At 45.6% G+C, this 26225-nt stretch overlaps 1 protein-coding gene across 1 annotated transcript in view; it reads left to right on the plus strand.

The window, feature by feature from the left end:
* Window positions 1-26225, plus strand: part of NPHP1 (nephrocystin 1) — a 108094-nt gene that overhangs the window by 1229 nt on the left and 80640 nt on the right. Inside the window, exons 3-6 of the mRNA XM_088477609.1 lie at window positions 23379-23452; window positions 24968-25028; window positions 25187-25314; window positions 26022-26199. Coding sequence (XP_088333735.1) covers window positions 23379-23452; window positions 24968-25028; window positions 25187-25314; window positions 26022-26199 — 441 coding nt within the window. The remainder of the gene's footprint in view (window positions 1-23378; window positions 23453-24967; window positions 25029-25186; window positions 25315-26021; window positions 26200-26225) is intronic.

Genomic DNA, 26225 nt, shown 5'->3' on the forward strand with positions numbered 1-26225 from the left:
TAGTTAGGGTTAGGCATTAGGGGGAGGGTTAGGTTTAGAGTGCGGGGAGGGGGAGGGGGGAGGGGGTGGTTAGGTTTAGGCACCAGGGAGGGAGTGTTAGGTTTAGTATGCGGGGAGGGAGAGGTTAGGTTTAGGCACTAGGGGGGAGAGGTTAGGGGTAAGGGTTAGTCTTACCTGCTTTCCTTATGGGTGTCAGGGTTCTGACCGTCTCGATGCAGCTGTCAGTATTCTGACCAGTGGTATCCCGACTGCCGGGATCTCATACCAAAGCCAATTAGTCTACTACTGGTTACCTGATATTTTTCTGCAGCCAAAATGCTGTGGCTCTTGGTGTATGAAGGCACATTTAGCGGAATTGGGCGTGATCTCTGCAGACCTAACGATCCATTTGTGGACTAAGGGCCTGATTCAGAGATGGATGCAGTGCCGATGTTTACGCAGTTGAGCGATTACCGGTAAACCGCGCATGCGCCTGAGTTACACTGTACATTACCGTCGTTCACAGCAAGGTTTTGACCGCAATGTAATTGACAGTCAGTGACCATTAGGGGGGGGGGGGTGGTGGCGACAAAAATGCAGGTGTGTTTCAACTGCTTTGGGAGAGTGTCACAGACTGCGATCCGTACGCAGATAATGTGTCTCCAACATCTCCTTACCCGCTGCCATTCTGCATGACCACAGGGCTACTCAGAACTCCAATACCTGACTGATCTGCGACTGATGCTGCATCTTTGTACGCAGTCGCTTGGATTTGTGAAGCCGCCACTGGGCATCTCAATACAAATCCAGATGGCTGCGACATTTGCATATCCTCACACAGCTGCCGCGTACACAGATGCAGCAATGACTGAATTAGCGTCCATCTCTGAATCAGGAACTAAGCTGCTACATAGACTGAATGCGCTGCGGCTACTCTGACCTTAGAGAATTATGAAGCCACTCGTCATACATACAGGCGGCGAGGTTCTGCTGCGTAATGTAACTGCGCTGCTCATTCCTTACACAAACAACTACAGGTATAACAATTTGGATTGTATACACTGCAAAACGGTATATTGTTACTTTATTCACTATTAGATCTGCAAAGATAGTAATCACTAGTTTAAAAAATATTTTTCTGCCCACTAAACAGCTGTTTGTTATCCTCATTATAGGTCACATCTGTTTTATGTTATTAGTATTATTAGCATTTATTTATATCACATAAGTTGTACACACTGACAGATATATTGGTGCCCGTCGGCCAGTGTGTACCAGCGATATGTCTGTGAATGACGTCGTTCACAGACCTTTCACGTCTGCCTGCACAGCCAATGGACAGATATATCTGCAGACATATCTGTCCATCAGCAAGTGTGTATGGGCAATCAGCCGATCACCCATACACATGCAGCGGCAGCCGCAGGGAGGCGGGCGGACTCACCCCCGAGCCCCCGCCCCTGGCAAGTGGGACCTGCCGCTGCCTGGAAGATGATGGTCGTTCAGTGTATATGAACGACCATCATCTACAGATATATCTGCAGATCACTCGATCTGCAGATATATCTTTGCAGTGTGCACCCACCTATATTCTGTAGTGCTATACAATTAGGGACAAGTATGCCAATAAAACAAGACTGGGCTCACAAGCATAAATCTATAGGGAAATAGGAGTTTGATACATGAGAAAGAAGCTGGGTACACACCTGCACGATGGATCTACCAATCCAATGATTTGCTGCACAAATGAATTGTGCATATACACTTACCAATCCGCCGCCCAACATGTCTGTTCACAAGAATCGGTAGTGACGTCATTGTCACAATTCCTGCATCCTGTGTACGGGTTGGTCGGCGGGTTGCCTTTACACACAGGCAGATGGACATATATCGGCGTTGGCTGTGCTGCAGGGCTGATGCGATATATTTGTGAACACTGTCGTTCACAGACATATCGGCTGTACACACGAGCTGATGTACTTAGTGATATATCGTTCGTCGGTTTTACGAATGATATATCACATAGTGTGTACCAAGCTTAAGGGGCTGCGAAGTTGCGAGCAGAGCAAAAACGGCAAGTAACTTTGTATGTGGAACAAACCATTTTGCAATGCATGGGGTGAAAATACATATTTTCTTTTTCAATGCAGGGTAAATTAGAGATGACAACAAATATTGAATTATCAAAATAACTCAATTACCGGGTGCTCCTTAAACAAAGTGCAATATTAATCACATAGATTTTTAAAAAAAACGCTGCTCCCCAATGGGTACTTCTGTAGTAACCCCAAATATTAAACAAAAGGAACAAGATTAATGGAGTGAAAACCACTCCATTAAGAGTGCTCGTATAAGTAGATGAATTAGGACACAGGAATATATCAAAGTATTAATTTTATTCCACACTAAAAAAGGATATCTAACCCCTCATTAAATACATTACTTGAAGACCGGAATCAATATATAAATAAAGTCCTGCCCCAATTGATAGCACTTGATTAGTGGTTTATTCCAACCTGTTTCCACAAGAATTATTAAAATTGAAAGGTTACTTTGTAAGCTTTACTCCATATCGCAGCTTGATAAATAATATAGTCTCGTAACAATTAAGCAGTCTCTTCAGTTTTGACTCCAATATAAATTATTAATATGGATTTGATCTTATAGGACTTGCTGAAAATTCTCTATGGAAGCTGTTCCTTCTCACAAAGTGGACTTAAGCCAAACAGTAATCACCAGTAACCGACTCCGGGGTAATGCGGATAGCTGTGCAGAGATGAAAGAATCACTTGTCCCCGCTAAAAGCTGTCAGCAGCGGGATATACTCACAGTGACCACAGTGGATCCTCCCGGTCGGCGTATAAAGAAGTGACTATAAGGTCTTGGCATAGGCTTGATTACCACATATTGATCAGCTAGGTCCTCACTGATGGGTGATAAGCTTTGGTTAGGGGAATTGCACACATAAATCCAGTATCTGAATAGAGGGTTAGGAGTAATCCACAGAGTCCCAATATTCTCATACTTGACGCGTTTCTCCATTTAAATGTAATCACGGTTTCCTCAGAAGGTTTTTGATTTATTTAGTTTCAAGGACTACCTAGTTTAGCAGTACCAGGCGCCGTTAAAGAGGCAGGTACTGCGACTCCTATACCTCCGCCGGGGCCGAAAACACCAGTACCGCTATATGCCCTAAGGTTCTCGGCGGGCCTTAGCGTGGCTTGTCTAGCACCTGTGCTGAGGTCCGGACAGCAGGTGTATGGCACGGAGATGACAGGTAAGTGCGGTGCAGTCCTAGCATTCGGTGTAGGAGACGCATCGGTGCAGCTGCGGGTGAAGGCCTCGTGTGATGTGTCCTCACTAAGGCGGCCGGGTCCTTATCGTCCGTCGCCGGGGACGGACAGTAGCCGCACTAGTAAACGTCTACTACTATGAGGCCAGTGTACCCGTGCCGTCAAAATCGCAGCTTATGGGAGATAAGGCGCTCCCCCGGTTGCTCCTCCCCCAACCCAGACGCAACTTCCAGTACGGAGTTCAGCGTCTGGTTTGCTATATTTGACCACCTCGTGGTGAGACGCTCGCAGATCTCGTTTGTGTGTGTACTGCTGTAGCTGTTGGTCTTATGTAGTTGGGGTATGTAGTTGGATCACATCCAGTGCACCAAACAGCAAAGCTTTGGAGCTCCCAGCATGCACTGGTCCTCCTCACTATATACCCCGCCCCCAGCCACAGGAATTAATTTTTTTTGTTTGGTGCGCGACAAAACGCACCTGTTATAACAGCAGGCCTGCTAGGCAGTCCTAGGCTTTTTCTTTTATGTTTTACCTTAAGTTTTCGAACTTCAGAGTTTAGCGGTACCAGGCGCCGTGAAAGAGGCTTGCACCGCAACTCCTTCTACCTCCGCCTGACGCGAAACACCAGCACCACTATATGCCCTCAGGTTCTTGGCAGGCCTCAGCGTGGCTTAGCTGGCGGCTTAACGCTGAGGTCCGGGACTGCAGTCAGGTCACGGAGATGTCAGGTAAGCGATTCCTCTCGGGAATCATGCGCGAAGCAGTAACCCGCTTCCGGTGTTGAGATGCATCGGAGACGGCAGTGGGTGAAGGCCTCATCTAACGTGTCCTCACTAAGACGGCCGAGGCCATATCGACTGTCGCCGGGGACGGGTGGTAAGACTCACTAGACTGCACTAGTCAACGTCTTACTGAGGTCAGCGTACCCGGCCGTCAAAATCGCAGCCTAGGTGAGATAGGCGCTCCCCCGGCCGGTCCTTACCCCAGATGCAAACTTCCAAGAATGGATTCCTACGTCTGGCTTGCTATATTTGACCACCTTGTGTGCGAGACGCTCGCAGTTGGCGTTTGTGTGTGTACTGCTGAAAATAGTCTCAGAGGTTTGGTCTGTCTCTCTATATACCTCTCCCTTGGCTTTGGCATATAGTGCACTCTATATCCTACCATAACCCCCTCGGGGCTGGTCAGTTGATTCAGAGTCCATATTGCGTTAGCAGATGTGCGTATTTATGCATTGTATGTGACTTTAAATGCTAGTTGCTGTGTTTATTCTGCTTGTTTTCTCAAAACTGTCAGTTATTTCTATCACTGTGTTTCTCCTCATCCCTCTGAAGGTGTGTGGGATGTTTTCATTAATAAAAGTCACATTGCATTTATACTGTATACCTTATACTATTTATACATTTGTCATGTCTAAAGGTAAAGGTGAGAAGGACTAACTGCTGAGTCCTGAGCTTGCAGGCTTGTCTGAGCAGGTTGTTAAGTAGGACAGATTGCGTAGTACTGTTGTAACAGCTACCTTGTATCTCTGGTACACCTGCTCCAGCACTAGAGCCACCTGAGTGGCCGCTTGGTCTCAGATTTGTCGCACTTAGTGGACAAAGCCGCAGAAGCACGGGCTCCGGCTGCAGTGCCTCGTGCTATGGGTTGTTCACAGCATTTGTGTCGTCCTAAGTCTATGTCCCCCATGAATTCCTGTTGGGTTTATCCTACTGCTCACTCTAGTCAGAGTATGCCGTCGTCTGCAGCCTCTCTGCAGGAAGATAGACCAGTAGCGGTGAAGCAGGGACTTAGGGGAGGTGCTTGTCACCCATGGCCTTTTAGAGTCTGACTCTGCCTCCTCATCAGACTCTGATATCAGAGTTCTGGGTCTGCCTCAGTGAAAGAAGACCATCAGTCCCTTGTAGGGATGTCCCATCTCTGGTAACAGTGGTTAGATCTGTCCTCAGTAGAAAGAAAGAGGAGGTTTTTCTGACATCTAGGGATCCAGTCTTTAGACGTCAGAAGGTGACTAAGGATTATTTTCCTGAGTCTGGGCAACTGACGACTCTCATGTCTGAAACATGGGTACTCCTGGTAAGCATTTCCATGCTACAAGGAATATAACCTCTCGTTACCTATTGGCACCAGCAGAGTGTAACTAATGAGAGTTCCCCCAACTATAGAGGCTCATATGACAAGATGGATCAGGAGCGCTATGTTACCCATTCCTGCAGCATCCTCTTTAAAAGAGGTTACAGATAGAAAAATTGACAGTTATTTGAAATCAATGTTTTCATTATCTGTAGCTATTTCCAGACCAGCTACGGCTGTAGCCTGGGTGTCCAAGGCTATGGAGATTGGACAAAGTCTCTGGAGGATACTATGTTTGATGCAACCAGAGAGCAGCAGTCTCTTCTCAGCCAAATGTGAGAAGCAGCTGTGTATATGGGGGAAGCGGTTATTGACGCAGGTATTCTGGCTTCTAGGTTCTTGGCATACTCAAAGGAGCCCGAATATCCCTATGGCTAAGACCTGGAAGGCAGATGCAGGGTCCAGAAGGGCTCTAGAATCTTTGCCTTTTGCGGGGAAGGACTGTTTGGACCAGAGTTGGACGACATGATGACTTCTTTGGCAACACCGAGGTCGGCTGAATTGCTATCTATGTCTACTTCTAAGAGGCAGTAGTCATCTCTGTCCTTTCGTTCCATAAGGTAGGACAAAAACCAAATGGGTCACATCGCCCTATCCTGAATCTGAAGTCTCTCAACAGGTTCATCCATGTGCCAAAATTCCATATGGAAACTCTATGGTCAATTATGCTGGTGATGGAGCCTGGGGATTTCATGGTCTCTCTGGACATACAGGATGCATATCTGCATGTTCCGATTGCACGATCCCACCAAAGATTTCTAAGATTGGCGATAGATCAGCAACATTACCAATTTCAGGCTCTACAATTCGGGCTGGCCACATCTCCTCGAGTATTTACCAAAATAATGGCAGTCATTTCGGCTCATCCCAGACGACAAGGAGTCAGGATACTGCCATATTTGGACGATCTCCTGATATTAGCACAATCTCAGGAGATGTTACAATGTCATCCCCAGATGACCATTATCTGCCTACAAGAGCACGGTTGGATAATAAATTGGAATAAGTCCTCTCTTTCTCCAACTAAGCAGATGGTGCACTTGGGAGTGCTGCTGGATTCTCTGGGACAGAGGATTTTTCTACCAGAGACAAGATTTGTGGCACTACAGTCTCAGCTGCGCAGTCTTCTCTGCAAGCAAAGAGTGTTGGTACAGTTGGCAATGCAGATGCTGGGCTCCATGGTATCCACATTTGACATATGCCGAGTTCCACTCCAGGTCCCTGCAGAATTGGATTCTGGCTAATTGGGATGGTCCATATCATCGGATAAAGTGCCAGATGATCCGCATTTCGCCAGAGGTTCGGCTCTCCCTTGCTTGGTGGCCGGAGACGACTCATTTAAATATGGGTCGTCTTATGGATCCCGGATTGGGTACTCCTCACCATGCGAGGATGGGGAGCAGTGACAGGCCATCACACCTTTCAGGGAAGGTGGACGGTTCAGGAAAGTCTCCTACCAATAAATATCTTGGAGCTTTGGGCAATGCACAGAGCGCTCATAATGGCGCAGGACCTCCTACAAGGCAGACTGGTCCAGGTTCAGTCCGACAACGCGACAGTAGTGGCATACCTCAATCATCAAGGAGGCACACGAAGTCTGGCAGCCATGAAGGAAGTGGTGGAAATTCTGCTGTGGGTAGAAGGCCATCTTCCGGCTATCTCGGCAATATTCATCCCGGGTGTTTTCAACTGTGAAGCAGACTTCCTAAGTCGCCAGGACATACACGCCAGAGAATGGGCTCTTCATCTGGATGTCTTTCAACTCCTGGTGGACAAGTTGGGAGTACCCGACGTAGACCTCATGGCGTCCCGTCACAATCACAAAGTCCCCAGGTGTGGGCCAGAACAAGGGATCACTCAGCTGCCTTCGTGGATGCTCTGGCGGTGAGATGGGATTTCAGGTTGGCATAACTGTTTCCTCCACTCTCTCTCCTCCAAAGGGTCATCCTTTTTTTTTTTTTTTTTTTTCGTATCACTGATTCCCTGTTCGTATTTTGTGATTATTTCTTGTGTACTTTGTACTTCCTTCTCCACTTTCCGTCTCTTGCCGTTAGGCTTCTTTACAAACTGAATGCCTGTGGCTGGGGGCTGGGTATACAGGGAGGAGGACCATTGCATGCTAGGAGCTGCAAAGCTAGATGCTGTTTGGTGAAATGGATCGTTTCCACTACATACCCCAAGTTAGATTCTGTGGACCCTATGGACCTCAAAGAAAAAGAGTTATCTAAGGTATGTTATACCATAACTCTGATTTTTTTGCTTTGCCCCCATCTCCTCTATCAGCCCCTATGTGTCGCTATTGCATATTGTTGCTATATAGATAGAAAAGAGATCAAGGGCCTGATTCAATGTTGTACGATAATGCACAGCCTCAGGGAAGCGGCTGTGCAATACCATACTACTAATATGCTAATGCAGCAGGATACATCTGGTTTAAATAGACTTCTCCTGACAGCATCGCAGATCCGAGTGCTGCCTCCTAAGATGCAGCATCAGATGATTTGCAAGACCATTGGCCACCTGAGTACACCTGAGATTGCCCCTCGCAGCTCTGTAGCTGAGGCCAGGGTCTGCCGCACTTGTGAAAAAACAATGCTGCGTAAGTCTGCCCCTAATGGCCATATTCAATTGCCGGCAAAAAGCCGTTCTCGGCAAAAAGCTCTCGCCGGTGACGTAATTTCGCCAGGTGAGAACTTTTCCCCGTATTTAATTGCAAAGAGTTTCCACCGATGCGAAAAGTCTGCGCCTTGTAACCAGCGGAAATAATTCACCTCTGAAAGGAGGCGGAAAAAAGTTCAGGGTTTGGGGTGCAAAGTTGCGGCAACACCCCAGCAAACTTGGGATAGTCCTCCAAAGGTAAACTGTGTCAAAAAAAAGTTTAAAAAATGCTTTAGATCACCCCAATAAAGTACTTTTCGTTTTGGGGGCGAAAAAAAAAAAAAGTAGGGGGACAAACTTAAAAACTAGCAAAATAGACTCAGGGGGGTCCCCCAAGTATGCCCCATGTGTTTTTTTTGATTGTAGGTGTTTTCTGCTGGTGTGCGTTTTTTACGTTTTTTAAAAACGCACTTTAGCAATTTGAAACCATGCTCGCACCCATTTTCATGTACCTCAAATTAGCAGGGACTAGTTATTTTTCCCCAAAAAAACTGCTAAATGCTATTCTTCACCATTTATGCAAAGACACTAAATCGCACCTATTGAGACCATTCAAGTACCCCAAATACCTACAGCAGGGCTAATCGGGGGTATCCATAGTGATCCCCCATGTCAGTGCATCTTTTGGGGGGTGTCAAGCTGATTTAAAAAATCTGACAGCACTTTTCGCTGATTTTTGCAATTGAATAGGGCGAATAGCGGGGACGCTCGCGATACTTTTGTAGAACATAAACCAGCGATGTAGGCGAACAGTCCGGGACTTTTCGGCGGCATTTGAATACGGTCCTTAATCTTTCAGATTAAAAAGGTAGCGCACTGATTTATGTAACAAGGGATGGTACTATATTTTTAAAGAAGGAGGCAATACTTAATAAGGCGCTGTTCAGGCGGATGGGCTTACTGGGCCACCGTAACAAGGGGAGGGCTTTTACATATTTGGTTGTCCTCCCTACCATCTCCTACTGGTGTTACTTATACATCAGACACTTACTGACTGTAAGTGTCATCTCTGCACCATTGTAGTGCCACCATTTGTATAAGAATAGTTGATGCCGCCTCCAGGTTCCATGTAAACATTTGCTTCTAGGCGGTGTACAGCTGCTGCAGCACTTCTTTGCTGATGACTGTTGCCTTATAGACCGTTTTACAAACACAGACTGTTAGGTAATCAAGCCCTTTGTCCATTTAGCAAGTAAAGATTTATTCGATTATCTTCCATGTAAATCAGTCTGGATTATGCTGTTCATTTAACATTGTACCCCATGGCAGAGGAGTTGTTCTCTTCCTAACTCTTACTCTGCTAAATCTGGGCTGGAAGATTTGTCTTTAAATGTTCCATTCAAACTAAGTTGCAAGGACTCTGCCCTGGGGTATTGTGCCACATCCAATCTGCTTTAAAGAGCTGGTAAACCAACTCCAGGGCAGCAGTTCCTTGGTGCCACTTCTAAGGCGGTCAGGGCTCCAGTGTGGTGTTTAGATTCCTGGGATCGCTGATTCATTTAATTACAGGAAGTTTCATTAAACGCACCTGTGGTAGCGATGCTACCACCTGGAGCTGACATGCAGCAGCCAGCCACCGCTGCTCTTTACAGAGGCCTCTGCTGCTGCTCCTTTAATGTACCACCGGGGATGGGGGAACCGCAAACACATCAGCACCTGGTTCCTGCAAATGGGAACCTAACTAACACCATATCTCTGCTTCTTTGAAAGTTCCCCTCTGGACCTCTGGGATAAGTGCTTATCTATACTTATTGTACATTTTCTAACTTTGATCACACATAAATACGTGTTTACATTATTATATATAAGATACATTGCGCCTGCAACACAGGCCCTTGTTCAGAGCCGGACGCTCTGACAGAGCACTCGCTCCGAATCAGGGCTGTCCCTCTTACTTTTTGGAGCGGCCTCCTGGCCCCTCGCATAGCTGTGGGTGACCACCCACAGCTATAGCGAGCAGCCAAAATGATGGTCCCGATGGTCAAGACCATCGCGACCATCGGGCTTGCGACGAGACCCTAAAGGTAGGGTCTTGTCTGCCGCAAGCCCTGGAGTGCTTTTGGCTCTATCAGAGCCAAAAGCACTCCCACTGACATCACTAGTGATGTCAGTGGGGCCGGCCCCAGACGGTAGGCGTTCCCATGGGAACGCCTCCGTCTGGGCAGCCACGCCCCCGGCACACCCACCAAAGGGGGCGTGCTGTCAATCACCATCGACAGCACGTTCTCTTTGGTGCGAGACCCATAACGACGGCTTGGCCGTCGTTATTCGGGTCTCGCGCATGCGCACGACGGAGCCGCCTCGCACTTGGGCAACATCGACCCGCTTGCGAGCGCTCAGCGCTCGCGAGCGGGTCTGAATCAGGCCCACAGTTCAATGGGCATTTTATGAGTGGTGGAGAAAGGGGGACCTGAAAGAACACTTTACAACATTCCCCTGGGTAACCAAGGATCTAATTCTGGAATGGTAAAACATAAGAGCTTGTACTGAGCAAAGAGGGTGCTTGTTTTATTCTTATATGTGTGATATATATGTGTGGAAATGTGCGCTTCAGATAAAGCCCTTATAAACATATCAGAAGACACATATCAGAAGACACACCAGATATGCAAATGCAGGACTGCACAGATACTATACTGAGTGACACCATCAATGTTTTCTTGTATTATTATTATATAGAGAAACACTGATTCATGACGTGGGGAGCAGGGAGTGAGACTTCAGGAATTGTTTGTCATACATTTGTAATAGAGGTTTGTATGCACAGGGTGATTTATTCCTATAGGACTACATTGAGTTGTTTTGCCATATCTTTTTGCTATATTATAGATTTGGAAACTAATTGTCATGAGGATTTAATATAAATTATTTAAGTAACTTATTTGGTAAATTTTGGAAATACAGGTTGTGTCTCCCATATCCAAAATGCTTGGGACCAGGGGTATTTTGGATATTGGATTTTTCCGCATTTTGGAAAATATGCATACCTTAATGAGATATCTTGGGAATGGGACTCAAATCTAAACACAGAATATATTTATGATTCATATACACCTTATACAAACAGCCTGAGGGTAATTTTATACAATATTTTTAATAATTTTGTGCCTTTAAACAAAGTTTGTGTACATTGAACCATCAGAAAGCAAAGGTGTCACTATCTCAGTTATGCTAAATAAAATCTGTATTTCGGAATATTCCATATTTCAGAATATTTGGATATGGGAGACTCAACCTGTACTAGTAACTATTGTAACCAAATATTTTTTTTTTTTTTTCTAATAAAAAAGGGGACTAAAAGCCAACAACTAATAGACAGTAAGTTGGTAAAGTTACTGTAATAAGAGATATGGGCCATGAGAATACAGACAGGCAGTGCTTAGAAAGGCCTGTACGCCTAGAGTGTATTGATTGGACACAGCTTGGTAGGACTTAAGCTGGGTACACACTGCAGCGAAGTGTACCCGGACGATATGGCATCCGTCGGGCCGACATATCGTATCCGCGGTGAACATCAGAACGATGTAATGAAGGACGGAGCGATCCCACATCCTGTCCGTCATTACCTTGCACAGCGCCGCATGCGATATTGTCCAGTTGGCTATGCAGCAAGGCCAACAGGAGGATGTAACTAACCACTGCGAGAGTGCAAAGAGTGGCCATACACACTGAACGATTCGGCCAGATACAACACATCAAGGGCGATATCGCTCCATTGGGTACCCAGCTTAATACTTAGCAAACCATTTCTCTGTGAAATCCTTGCTGTGTATCTTATTGCAATGTTTCAGTACTTTCTGTCAAATCTACAGTTGAGTTGTTGCAGCTCTAAGTATCTTAGTACCAATGGACCTCACTGACTGAGTATAAGATTCAGTGTACAGTCCTGCCACCTAAGAAAATGATTCCATAATCCACCTGCCTGTAGCATGCAGTTAAGGGTGGTGTCACACGAGCACTTGACATGCTAGGAAAAACACAGCGCTCAATTGCTCCCATGGTTACAGACAGAACACTCCTCCCCAGACCTGGGAGGTGATGCACAGTTTTGTGCCAGGGAAGTGTAATGATATCACTATTGGAGAGATTGAACACAATGCTTTCCTTGTGCACATTCAACACCATCCTTATTCAGGCTATATCTTGACATCTGCAAGCAATAAAATGCCCCCCCCCCTCCCACGGCCCACTCCCTTTACTAATCTGTGCTGGACAGGTGGATGTTTTCTCTGAATTCATGATCTGTATTGCTGTCAGTTCCCATAATAGTTGCATGCCTCTTGGTCTTCTCTAAGTCTTGTTTTTTTTGGGTCAAAACAAAAGGCAGTGTGAAAGGGGTCCTGGTGGAAGAGCCACAGGAGTGAGTGGAATTGGGGCAAGTTCAAGTGTTTGGAATTAAATATCTTTAATATCATTAAGACATTAAGGGCTCGATTCAGACGCGCTTGCTAGATGCGTACGCTCGCACCCAGCGTATGCAAATTTGGGAAAGCAGCCGATCGCATGGCAAGGCATTTGCACACCCACTATGTCTTGGCGTGCGATCGCTCAGTGTATGCAGACACCCGCCAGCCAGTCTTAAGTTGCCCACTTGCGCACGTCATCTCCAGGAAGTGTATGCAACTATCGGTACATCCGGTACCATCGGATGTGATCGCAGCGCTTGAGGCTGACCATACCCTACCGCAAGCACTTCAGTGTAAAAAGCAGCCAGGTGACGTGTACTATGGCGCTGCCTATAATTTATGCACGCCTCTTAAACGGCGTTGAGACGCTTAGGCACGCCTGCGTTCGCATCTCCACTCCCCTGTTTATAGTGGCCAGCCCCTGTCACTCACAAATGGCTTCTCCTGTCACTCACTCTGCTGATCTCACGCTGCGGGTCGCGCATGTGCACTGCGATGCGTACACATGCACACAATGCGAACATCGGCCGGCTACAAGCGAACGCATCCTAGTGAGCGGGTCTGAATCAGGTCCTAAGTTTTAGTTACAGTAAGAGCAAAACAATCAAAGTGTTGTCCAGTCCAGAGCAGAGGAACCATATTATTCACTATGGAATGCTGGGTGCGTGACAAATACTTTGTACATAGTATGAAAACTTACCGAGTCATCTTTCCCTGTTATTTTTCTATGCAAATAACAGAGTAGCTGCTTTAGTAATTGTTTTTAGCACTGACTGGGCAACGATTAACATGTCATCATGGGAGTGGGCTTATATTGAGCTGATGTTTAGTAGAGTTCAGCGTTGGTTAGTGTTGGTTTTGTGTTGATATATTTCTCAGCCATAGCTCCCAGATACAGTAACTTGTCTCTCAGGGGGACTTCCCATTGTCACTATATGGGGTTGTTCCCCACAAGTACTTGCCTGTCCTGAGTAATCACAGTGAGCACAGGTTTGGGCTTGTTAGGATGGTGAAGTGAATATGATGAATCTAGTTTGGGATGCCCTCTTGTCATTAGGCAGGGTAGGGTTCCCTATACATTCCAAATCATTGTAAACAAAAATGACAGTATAACAATGATTTAGGATAAAATCTGCCCATGTGCTAGTAATTAGGCTCCAAAATACCTTCTGAAGGGCTAAGAGCTCCTAGCTCAAAACGTGCTAAGAGCTGCAGGATTCACTGACAACAAGAGGGGACACTGATACCTGGTATCCGAATTGCTGACAGTGCACACTCAAGGTCTATTTACATCATGACTCCAGAATGTAGGCTTTGGGCCACCCTTTGTTGCAATATTACCTATTATTGTTATTTACTGGCTATTTGGAGCCTAATTACTACCACATGGGCAGATGTTTTATCATAAATCATGGTTCTATATATTTAATATCTTCATTTTATGTGTTGGCTGTTTATAGCCTAATTATATAATAAATGTGTCTACAGTGGCTTGAAAGTTTGTGAACCTTTCAGAATTTTTCTATATTTCTGCTGAAATTTGGCATAAAACTACCTCAGATTTTCACACAAGTCCTAAAAGTAGATAAAGAGAAGCAAATCAAATAAATGAGACAAAAAAATTAGACATGCTGTTTTTATTGAGGAAAATGATCCAATATCACATATCTGTGAGTGTCAAAAGTATGTAAATCTTTGCTTTCGTTATGTGGTATGACCCCCTTGTGCTGTAATAACTGCTTGTAAACGTTTCCGGTAATTGTTGATTAGTCCTGAACATCGGCTTGGAGGAATTTTACCCCATTCCTACGTTCAAAACGGCTTAAACTCTGTTATGTTGGTGGGTTTCCTCCCAAGAACTGCTCGCTTGAGGTCCTTCCACAGCATTTAGGTTGGATTAAGGTCAGGACTTTGACTTTCCAAAACTTTAAATGTATTCTTCAACTATTCTTTGGTTGAATGACTTGTGTGCTTTGGGTCGTTGTCTTGCTGCATGATCGATGTTCTCTTGAGATGCAGCTCATGGACAGATGTCCTGACATTTTCCTTTAATACTCTGGTATAATTCAGAATTTATTGTCTCATCAATGATTGTAAGTCATCCTGGGCCAGATACAGCAAAACAGGCCCAAACCATGATACCACCATCACCACCGTGTTTCACAGATGGTATGAGGTTGTTAGTGTTCCCTCTAGCTCCGGCGGGAGGCAGGGCGCCGGAGCTAGAGAGGGCAATCTTGTGCGCGCCCGAAAAGGGGGCGTGGTTATGAAAAGGGGGCGTGTCTATAAGACGTGTCCCCTTTTCGTCATACTTGGGGGCGTGCCTGGCGCTTACGGACATGCCGGGCAGCCCCCAAGCGCTGCAGAAAGGGAAAATAGATGCCGGGCACATGCGCCCGGCGTCTATTCTCCGGCGGTGACCGGGTCACCACATGTTTGTCCACTGCGTCCCACGGGTGAGAACGGCTCCCGCAGGCTGTTAGGGCAGGGCGCTTTTTGCCCTCCTCCTGGAGGGCAGGGTGCTTTTTGCCCTCCAGAAGGAGGGCAGGGAGCCGCGCCCCGCTAAAACAGCCTAGCGGGAACGCTAGGTTGTTATGCTGGAATGCAGTGTTCTTCTTTCTCCAGATATAACGCTTCTCATTTAAACCAAAAAGATCTATTTTAGACTTACCTGCACACAAAACATTGTTCCAATAGTCTTCTGGCTTGTCCAGGTGATCTTTAACAAACTGCAAACGGGCAGTATTGTTCTTTTTGAAGAGCAGTAGCGACACTGCCAACCTGCCAACATTGTTGTTCAGTGTCTTCCTGATGGTGGACTCCATGACATTAACATTAGCTAATGTAAGAAAGGCCTTCAGTTGCTTAGAGGTTACCTTGGGTTCCTTTTGTGACCTTACAAACTATTAGACGCTTTACTCTTGGCATGATCTTTGTTGGTCGACCACTCCTGGGGAGGGTAAATAATGGTCTGGAATTTCCTCCATTTGTACATAATCTGTCTGACTGTTGATTGGTGGAGTCCAAACTCTTTAGAGATGGTTTTGTAACCTTTTCCAGCCTGATGAGCATCAACAACTCTTCTTCTTAGGTCTTAAGAAATCCCCTTTGATCGTGGCATGGTACACTTCCACAAACATGTGAACATCAGACTTTTCTTTTAAAAAGACCGGTTGTCCACTCACCTGATTGTCATCCCATAGATTGAATATATTTGACTCTAATTTTACTTTCAAAATATCTGCTAAGAGTAAAGGTTCACATACTTTTGCCACTCAGATATGTGATATTGGATCATATTTCGTAAAAAAAAAAAAAAAAAGCTTGTCTAATTTTTTTGTCTTTTATTTGATTTGGTTCTCTTTATCCACTTTTAGGATGTGTGAAAATCTGAGGTACTTTTAGGCTAAATTTCAGCAGAAATATAGAAAATTCTGAAGGGTTCACAAACTTTCAAGTACCACTGTATATCTTTTGCAATGTCACACTATATTGTGCTTTGTGTTTCTCTCCACATGTATAAAACTTCTATGAAATTCTACCTATGAGGGAAGTAATATGTTTATTGTCTAATCTATGAAAGGTATTTGCGATACATATTTTTCTATGTTTTCAAGGTTTATCTAGTGACATAAGGTATATATACTTGGATGCACTAGTGGCTGTATTTGTTGTTCTTTTATAAAAATAACAGTAGATTAACAAACATAGGGGGCTATTCAGCAAGCAAATTTTTACTTAAATCATGCAGAAACTACCGTTTCTGCATGAGTTACGTATCCCAGCTATGCAGGTTGGGTTAAAAGAGAAGATAATGCAATCATCTTCTCAGTTAATATCCGACTCCTACAACATCGCACTGCAGGGAGCAAGTCCTTGCTCTCTACAGCGCTCAACGTTTTTTGCTATGCAGTTAGCAGGGAAACGTTAAAAAAAATCCATAAAGTTTTACCTTACATAACACCATCTGCAAATGGTGTTACACAAGGGAATCTCTCTTTGTGCTGAAAACTGCAGGAACAGAGGGCCTGATTCAGACCTGCTCGCAAGCGGGTCGATGGTCCCCCACTGCGCATGCGCCGCCTCCGGTGTGCGCATGCACGAGCCCCAGCGAGCGACTGAAGTTCAGTCGCTCCAGGGCTCGCTACAAGACTGGGCGGCTGTCAATGGTGAGTGACGGCTCGCCCCGTTTTGTAGGCGGGTGGGGGGGTGGTTAGACAAAAGCAGGCGTTCCCTTAGGAGCGCCTGGCATTTGTGGGCGGCCCTACTGACATCACTAGTGATGTCAGTAGTGGACTTCATGCTCTATTAGAGCAGGAAGTCCACTCGGGCTTGCGGGAGCCGAGACCCTACCACAGGGTCTCGTCGCAAGCCCGATGGTCGCAATAATCGCAACCATCTCCAGGCCGCTCGCACAAGCTGTGGGTTGTCACCCATAGCTTTGTGAGCGGGCTGGAGGAAGAAAAAAAAAACTCCCCGCCCTGATTCAGAGCGAGCTCCGAGCGGCTCTGAATCAGGTCAAATCAGTTCCCCTGCAGCCTACTGAAACACCGCCCACTCTCTACTCCAGTGTTCCCAGCAGTGTAATACACGTATGTATGTATGCGTGTGTATATATATATATATATATATATATAATATTTTCCATAGACAAAAAACCTTACAGTTTCACATGTCCCATTAGGGCTGCTTAGACATGGTCTGAAAATTCACAAAACCTATTGATTTTCTGTCACTCAAACTTCAAAAAGCAATGAAATTATGATCATTAAGGCTGACGCCTTAATGGACGTGTTCCTTGTGCAATACAGATCTGGTATGCCATCACACCCTGTGGTTAACTGCAGATTCAGCACACTCACAGAATGAGATTGCTGTAACTCACAAAATGATGGAGCTGCTAATTCACAGAATTGTGTGCTCATTGTAATACACACATGCAGTCTATGCAACTGAGGTCTCCAGGGCACCCCATGCCTAGGCTGATAGCCCAGGGCTATCCCCTGTGTGATGGGTGCTGGGTTGATTTGTGTTGTGTGGTTCATGTGAATATATAAATATTGTCTTTTGCAGTAGTACTACAGGTCCCAGCAGCAGGGGTGTATCTAGGGGTCCGAGCGCCCCTGGCAAACTAAGGTACTGGCGCCCTCTCCAATGACTGCTTCTACTAAAAAAAAAAAAATAACACACACTGGGAGTAGTTTAATTGACACACGTGAAGAAATAGGGAGCGTATAATTTTTATTTCTCTTTTTAATATATATATCCTTTATAGAACTTACTCTATTTCAAACCACTATATATTAATTTATTTATGCAAAAAAACACAGGAAAAGCTTGAAAACATTGAATCAAAAACAAACAAAATGCATTATGGGTAACAATTTACATATATTCAAATTGGGCTATCTATACTGCGTTACACTTTTTAACAAATGATAACTACACTCCACCATTAATTTACTGGGATGATAACTCACATGAATCTTTCATATTACCCCACATAAGAATGAAGACAGTCCATATGGATTATGTCTTATTCCCAACATGGGGTTAACCACAACCTACAAAGATCATAACCAGTCCCCCAAACTGAGAAAAACATAAATTTATGACACTTACACTGGGGGTAGTTCAATTTACATGCCTGTAGATATAGGGAGACAAAATATTTATATATATATATATATATATATATATATATATATATATATATATATATATATATATAATATAAAATATTTTTTTTATATATTTTATCAGTTATAACACTTACTACATGAAAAGCACTGTTTATTCATTTCTATATGTCAACAACACAGGTAAAGAGGGCATCAATAACAAACAAGATGCATTGTGGGCAAGATAATTTGCATATATGCAAATTACCTTGCGAATACAGCCTTGTGATTGATGTGGTGCTTGCACTGTTTTCCTGCACAGTTGACATATTGGAATTAGTGAGTGGTGATTGGTTTGTGTTGGGTATTGTGGGGGAAGAGATATATTAGGGATAAAAAAAAATAAAAAAAATTACTCTCCCTAATTTTAAATGTTTAAAATTAGGGAGAAGGCTAATACATACTAGCAAGCAATGGAGAACACTGGTAAGAGCAGAGAAGACAGAAGGAGACCAGGGATCTTTGCTGACTGCAGGACACTGCTAAGAGCAGAGGAGGGAGACAGGAGATCATGTGCTAGTGATGTCGGGCTGAAACAGCGCCTACCGGCGCCAATAGGAAGATACGCCCCTGCCCAGGAGGCATCCCCCGCATACTGGCACTTGGAGAACTACAAGTAACAGCAGGTGGGGAACTAAGGGCCTGCTGGTACCTATTGTACCCCTGCAAAATAAATATAAAAAAAAAACAGACAGACACCATTTTCTTTATATTTTATTTAGCGAGACCTTCACCTGGGGGGCGGCAGCCTTTAAGCTCTTTTTCCTGGACGTTTCCCATCCAGGGCTTCCACGGCGTCTTCTATCTTCTGTCTTCGGCAGCTCTTCTCTGCTGCCTCCCCGCTGCCGACTGAGTGCACGGACCTCGCGCTGGCAGTATTTAAGCCAGCCGAGGGGGCGGGGCGATGACGTCACGAGCCTTGATTGGCTCGCAGCGGCCATCTTTGTATTTAAAAAATGGCGCTGAGGCGCCAATTTTGAAAAGTGCACGCTCGGTTCTCACCATTGAATTCAATGGTGAGAACTGCTCATTGGCTGAAAGGCGGAAGGCTCGCCTCTCTCAGCCAATGAGCACTCCGCATCGGGATTTCTGGACTGAAATCCCACAGCAGAGCTGTCATTCAGGTAGTAGTGTCCTTAGAGGACACTACTAATGTCCGTGGGCTCAGGTAATTCATTTTTTTTATTGCCAAGACCCAGGATTTGTCTATTTTGGAATGAAGAGGACAGATCTACGACTAGGAGGAGGTGAGTATGGAATTTTTATTACAGGTACACCTTTGGATTACCTACTGGAGAAGAGGACAGATTGGCATCAGGGATACTAGTATGTGAGATAGTGTGTGTATGTGTGAGTACATGTGTAAACATGTTTTAATAAAATTATACTTTTCTACGGTGTGTGTTGTGTGTCTTTTTAATATTGCTTTTGTTGTGGAACTACAGCTACCAGCACGCCCGTAATGCCCCGCATGCTGGTACTTGTGGTTCTCCAAGTACCAGCATGCGGGGGAGGCTTGCTGGTAACTGTAGTTCCACAGCAAAAGTCAATATTTATATTTTCGAATGCACCACACTTTACATAATCAACCCAGCACCCACCGCCCAGGGGTGCTGGGGATAGCCCCAGGCTATCAGCCTGGGCCTGGGGTGCCCTGAGGAGGGGGACCCCTTTACTGGGGGGGGTCCCCAACTCCCCAGGGATCCCTGACCTGGGCTGACTATCGGTCAGGGGTGATGCTGTGGCTGGGGGTCCCGGTGAAAGGGCTCCCTTGGCTGTGGCATCACCCCCCCCCCGATAGAAGGAGTCCGGTGTTGATTCTGGGAAACACGGGGGCCTTATGCATTTTTTCCCCCTGTATTTCCAGAACCAGGACCGGCTCAGAGCCCTGTGCTGGTTGCGCTAAATACGGGGGGACCCCTACGTCATTTGTCTCCCGTATCACTGCCACCTGTAGTCCACCTGTAAAAAAAAATATTAAAATAACACAACACACTTTAATATTGTAATATTTTATTTTACAGGTCTTCCCCTGGGGGACGGCGGCCTTTAAGCTCTTTTACATGGCTGCCACCACCCCAGGGCTTAGGCCTCTTCGCCTGGCGGGCGCCAACCCGCCAGGGCTTCGGCGTCTTCGCCTGGCGGATGCCAACCCACCAGGGCTTCGGCGTATTCGCCTGGCGGGCACCAACCCGCCAGGGCTTCGACGTCTTCACCTAGTGGGCGGCAGCCTGTGTCAGCTCTTTTTCGTGGCTGCCACCCACTAGGACTTCAGGCGTCTTCGCCTGGTGGACGCCAACCTGCCAGGGCTTCGGAGTCTTCACCTGGCGTGTGCCAACCCGCCAGGGCTTCGGTGTCTTCGCCTAATAGGCGGCAGCCTGTGTTAGCTCTTTTTCATGGCTGCCTCCCACTAGGACTTCAGGTGTCTTTGCCTGGTGGGCGACAAACCAACCGGGGAGAGAGTTGGGGGCCTCGCATGGGGAGTGGGCACGGGCCCCTTCCTCTCTTAAGATGCCCCTGAGCAGGGGGTGTCATACACCTGCTGCATTTGCATGATTGCCAGGATCGGATTGCAAAGCTGCCTGCATGCACTACACACTACAGTATATGCCTGCATGCAGCTTTGCAAGTGCGATCCTTGCTGAATCAGGCCCTTAGAATTAATTTTTGAAGAATTACAAATGACTAAGTAGTTATGCAATATAGAGAAACTAATGGCTGTGTTACCGAATTGTCATTAGTGTAAATAAAGTATTTCTTGGGTGTGAGGTTTTAAAGGAGCTAATGAGTCAGTTTCATTTATATGATACTGGGATACTGGGAGTGTCGGCTTTATGGGAAATAGAGGACCGCACCTGTATGTTACCTACACAGTAACGTCTTTAGGCTCCTTTGGTAGTCCACCTCTTTATTATAAGTACAGCCGGTGTTGGTATCATTGTAATCACAGCACTTTAATTATGTGTTTGTAAAAACATAGAGCAATAGGATAATAGGAATACTACAATTGGTATGTTAGAGTTACATCAGGCCAGGAAGGATCCATAGCTAAATGTGAAGCATATTCTCCAGTTACTAAAAGTATTAAGCAATTGTAAGACTTGATTATGGGCCTGATATAGAGATGTCTCAGACACTGGAACCGGGGTCATCGCAAATCCAAGCAACTACGTGCACATACGTAGCCGCCGTCACAGATCATTCAGTAATCTGCCATCTCAGTAGCCCTATGATCGCGCAGAATGGCCGCCTGAACTGAGATGCCGGAAACCTCTTTATCTGCGTACGATATCGCAGTTGTAAGCGGAGACAAACCCCATTACAACACTCCTGCGTTTTTGCTGCCAGTCACAGTAATTGCAGCCAAACGGTCCCTGAAGGTCAATCACTTTGCAAAAAAATCCTCACTGCAGACAGCATAACTAAGGTACCTGGGCCCATACTCAGTGCTAGCGTAACGCATGCACAGCACTCCTATAATCACTCTGCGTAAATATCTGAGTCAGGCCCTATATCCTGTAAGAGTGTACTACTGTATATACAGTGGCTGCAGTTGGCAGTGTTCCTTCCTAGCCCATTAGTGCTAACATTTTATTTTATGTTTAAATAAGTTTTTGATATGATACATATTATACTATACAAATATATGATATACAGTATAAACATATAAACTGAATATAATGATGTAGACCCACAGCTTATATACAAGTGAAATATTTGATTTAATTAATACAGTTTTAAATATTTTAAAAATAGGCAGCACACTGTTACTTTAGCTGGGCACTAGAATGACTTTGATACATACAGATCTGTCCTTTCTCATCTAGCCTCAAGTCGCCATGCAGCGCGATATGCCTGGCGTAAGTGAGCTGCCAGGTCCCGTGCAACTCCTCTAGCGCCTAGCATCTTCTTTTTCTGGCTTTTTTTGCCGCAGTGAGGTGCGACTATGATGCACCAGGAGACTGTGCTGATTCATTTGATATGTGACACTTATATATCCTTTCCTGTTCTGTCTTCCACTTTGGTAAGTAAGTCAGCTATTAGTTGGGATAGAATCTGTGTATGTGAACATCCATCTACACTTAAGGTGCGTACACACTAGGAGATTAGGAAAGACAGTACAATGACGACATCGTAATCATGCAGTTGTTCCTGATCCCCTGTAGTACCTACACTAAACGATATGTTGTTCAATGTAGGCCCCCTCCATCATTCCTGAACATGGCCAATCTGTTGTTATAGGCAGATTGGCCTGCACGTTCAGGCGATGATAGATGTCGGAAATGACAAGGAGTGCGCATCGCTGGTCGTTTCCGACATTACAGTGCACGATTACTGAGTGATTGCACAATTTCGATGTCGTAATCGTGCAATCGCTCAGTAATATCACCAAGTGTGTACGCTGCTTTACACTCAGGATCGTTAAGAGCTGACCTAGGGGTGTGGCCTAATCGTGAAAGGTGTGGCCACGCCCCCTTCGGAAAAAAAGAAAAAACCTAGTTGCAGTGCAGCGCTCAGCGCTGGGGAGGGGGGCCCGGCACAAGTCTAGGGTGGGGAGCGATCATGGTAATCGCTCCCCCCCCTACAGGCCTAGGAGACTGCTCTTGCTGCTGCTCAGCAGTGAGCAATTTCCCAGCAGCCCAGCACACAGCAGAGTGTGCTGGGCTGCTGATAGGTAAGAGAGAGGGGGGGGGTCAGACCCAGGCCCCTGCCCCTCCAACAAGCCCAGACTCAGGTAATTAGTAGTACCCACTACCACTCCCCCACCCCCCTTCTCGGCACTTCTGCTTACACTCAACAACCTGACGTAGAAAGATGAGGCACAGATTGAAATATGGCAATATACAGGTGATTGTACTGAGAAATAATATAATTATAAAACATGTTATATTTCAGCATAACAGAATGTCACTCTACTGTACATTATTTGTGGTGTAATTGAAAGTTCCAGGGGACTGTAATCGTGCTGAGCATTGTAGCCTAATAATTAATGGTAATTACGTCTTCCCTGGCTCCCAGTCGTCTTATGTATTACTACAGAGCAGAGTGTACATTGTGTACATGTACAGAATAATACAGAACGTTTATCTACAGGAACCCCAGCCATTTATTATGGGATCTATGTGTATGGCTCACTTCAGCCATGGGGCTAACAAATACATTGAAATACAATTAGACATTTATGTTACTATAATGTAATTATGTGAGGTTTTGTGGTTGTTTTCTAGATTGATGATTTGCTTCGTGAGACGATAGAAATAGATGCTTTGGAGCCGGCGGTCAGGAAAGACCTTTACCAAAGGTATATATGTACGTATAGTTTATCTAGTATAGACAGTCCTTTTCCATATTACAGCTTGCAGACAAGTAAGACCGCACGGCCGCCTCGATGTTTGGCCAGTGCGCATGCGCATGAGGGAGCCGGCTCCCTCGTGCGCATGCGTGAGACCTGCTACGACCGACAGCGCTGGTCGTAGCGGGTCTCTTTCCAAAGGGGGCGAGCTGTCGATATTGATTGACAGCTCGCCCCGTTGGGAAGGCGGGCCGGGGGGGGGGTGGCAGCCCAAACGGAGGCGTTCCCATGGGAACGCCTACCGTTTGAGGGAGGCCCCACTGACATCACTAGTGATGTCAGTGGAGAGCTTCCGGCTCTGACAGAGCCAGAAGCTCTCCGGGGCTTACGACAAGTGAGACCCTACCCTAGGGTCTCGACGTAAGCCCCGATGGTTTTGATGGTCTCTGACCATCGCGACCATCACCCGAGCGGTCGTTAGAGCTGTGGGTGTAAACCCACAGCCTAACGACAGCAACAGAGGCGGCCGGTCAGGATGCAAGTGGCCGCACAGTTTCTGAGCGACCGCTTGCATCCTCCGACCGCCTCTGAATGAGGTCCAGTGTGCTTGGACATAAACGCTGATCTTCTCCTGTGTTCATAGCTGGCTGCTCTGCCCCATCCATCTGCTTGTGAAAGTAGTCGTCATGCCTATCAGTGGGCATTTACACCAACCCTATACCTGCTGCAAGAGATCCATCTGAAAACAGAAGGATCACTGTGTACGCTCACCTCTGTATAGCCCGCAGTTCCGCCTACACGCCCATGATACGGGCTCAGCACACTAAGCTCACGTGTGAGCGTCCAGGTGCTGCTCTCTATGCTCAGTGACCCCTTTCAGTCACAAGTGCAGATGTGGCCGAGATAAATCAGCTGTATTCGCTTACGCTAAGCTTGTTATTATGCGCAGTGTGAACCTTAGCAAGATCTGTCCGCAAAATGAACTTATGCAACTCTAATACAACCCCAATGGCTGGGAATTTATTCCAAAATAATGAAGAAAATCTTGTTCCCTGCCCTGAAAAGCTTACACTGTAAATAATAATATATACAGGCAAAGGGCTCATTCATTGTGACTTAAGTATGGTTTATAACGTTGCTGTGGAGAGGAACTTCCCTGGTGAATCTGCTTTAGGAGGACATTGCATAGTAGCAGGGCATTGCAGGGTAGGAGGGCATTGCAGGGTAAGAGGGCATTGCAGGGTAGGAAACAGTGAGTGAGAAGAGCTGCAGGCGGCACAGTGTGCTAGGGAGGAGGCAGATCTTACAGGGGCAGAGAGGGCGCCCAGTTTTATTTGGGGTAAGGGAAAAAGCAATATATATTTTTATTAACTTGAGGAGCTCTTTGTGGAATCTGATATGAATAATCCTATCATAAGTCCTACTCATTGCATTTTCGTCTTACGCTTTTGTCGTCTTTGAAACCTTTCTTTCTCCTGCATGTGAGATTATACTAATAGGGATTCCCGCTGTGTTTTCATGTAGAAGTGTCCAGTTGAAGAATTTGGTTGATACAAACAGAGAGGCCCTTCAGAAGCTGAAAAAGGTACGTATTGTGTATTTGTTATCCTGCAGTACAAGCATGTCACTCATATCACTGTGTCAGCACTGTACTGTAAATCCCAGAGCTTGTTGCCCACAGAAGGCCAGCACCATAGTACAATAATGACATCTAGATATTTTATTGTCTTGCTCTGTTTCCAGACTGATGAACCAGCTCCTGTTGGAAATTATGACCAGCGAAAAGAAGAGGAAGATCGGAGACTGATGCAGCTGTCCCACCAGTTGCAAAATCTTGGAAAGGCTTTAGCACAAGGAGAGGGAGATCTGAAGTAAGTTGGTCAGGTTGACAGTTGTGCTGGTAACAGGTCTGGGACCAGTAGTAGCCAGATGACGCATCTACATAACTTTCATAGCAGGGCAGAGGAAGCAAATCCATCCCTGCTGCATGGCAATAACAGGAGTGCTGTCAGCAGGGCAAAATAACCTGTAAATGTAAGTTTTATTTTTCAGCCCAAAAATATTAAAATAAGGAACATTGGTCCATGCAGTCACTTTTTCAGATGGGGCTGTGGATGTACTGATGGGACCGCATGAATTTTTAGTGGCTATTGGGTGACACGTATCTGTACAGTGGTGACAGGATTCTGCTGGTACTATACTGAATATGAAGATGATTCTGGTGCCATAGAATAGTACACATAGAGATAACCTTCTACTGTGATAGGGTGCCGTATGGGATTGGGTGGTGAATATAGTGATAGGATTCTGCAGGATTAGGATAGTGACACTAGGCATAGCACATTTGCCAGTTAGGATTGAGTTATATGTTAATGCAGAGGTACTGTTGAGGTTTGATACTGTTATATGATTCTTATCGATATAATATATATAGAGAGAGGATTCTGTAGATATATGGGTGTTCAGTGTAGCACAATACATTGTGTTGTAGTACAGGTATAGGGAGAATGGTAGCACTGTGCTTATGTTTATCTCTGTTCAGCATTTACAAACATTTTTCTGCTTGTGACTATTATAGAGAAGCAACTGGTGATGAAGATGAAAGTGAAGAAGAAGAAGAGGAGGATGATGAGGGAGAAGATCAGGAGGATGAAAATGAAGATGAAGAAGAGGAAGATGAATTAGACCAAACTGCAAAAGAGTTTATCACTCTGGGAGATTTCCAAGCACAGCAGAAGGATGATTTAACATTTAAGGTAAACACAGGATATATTGTCTAATA

This window comes from Taudactylus pleione, unplaced genomic scaffold (genome assembly GCF_031769625.1).
Source record: "Taudactylus pleione unplaced genomic scaffold, aTauple2 ptg000201l, whole genome shotgun sequence".
Lineage (NCBI taxonomy): Eukaryota > Metazoa > Chordata > Amphibia > Anura > Myobatrachidae > Taudactylus > Taudactylus pleione.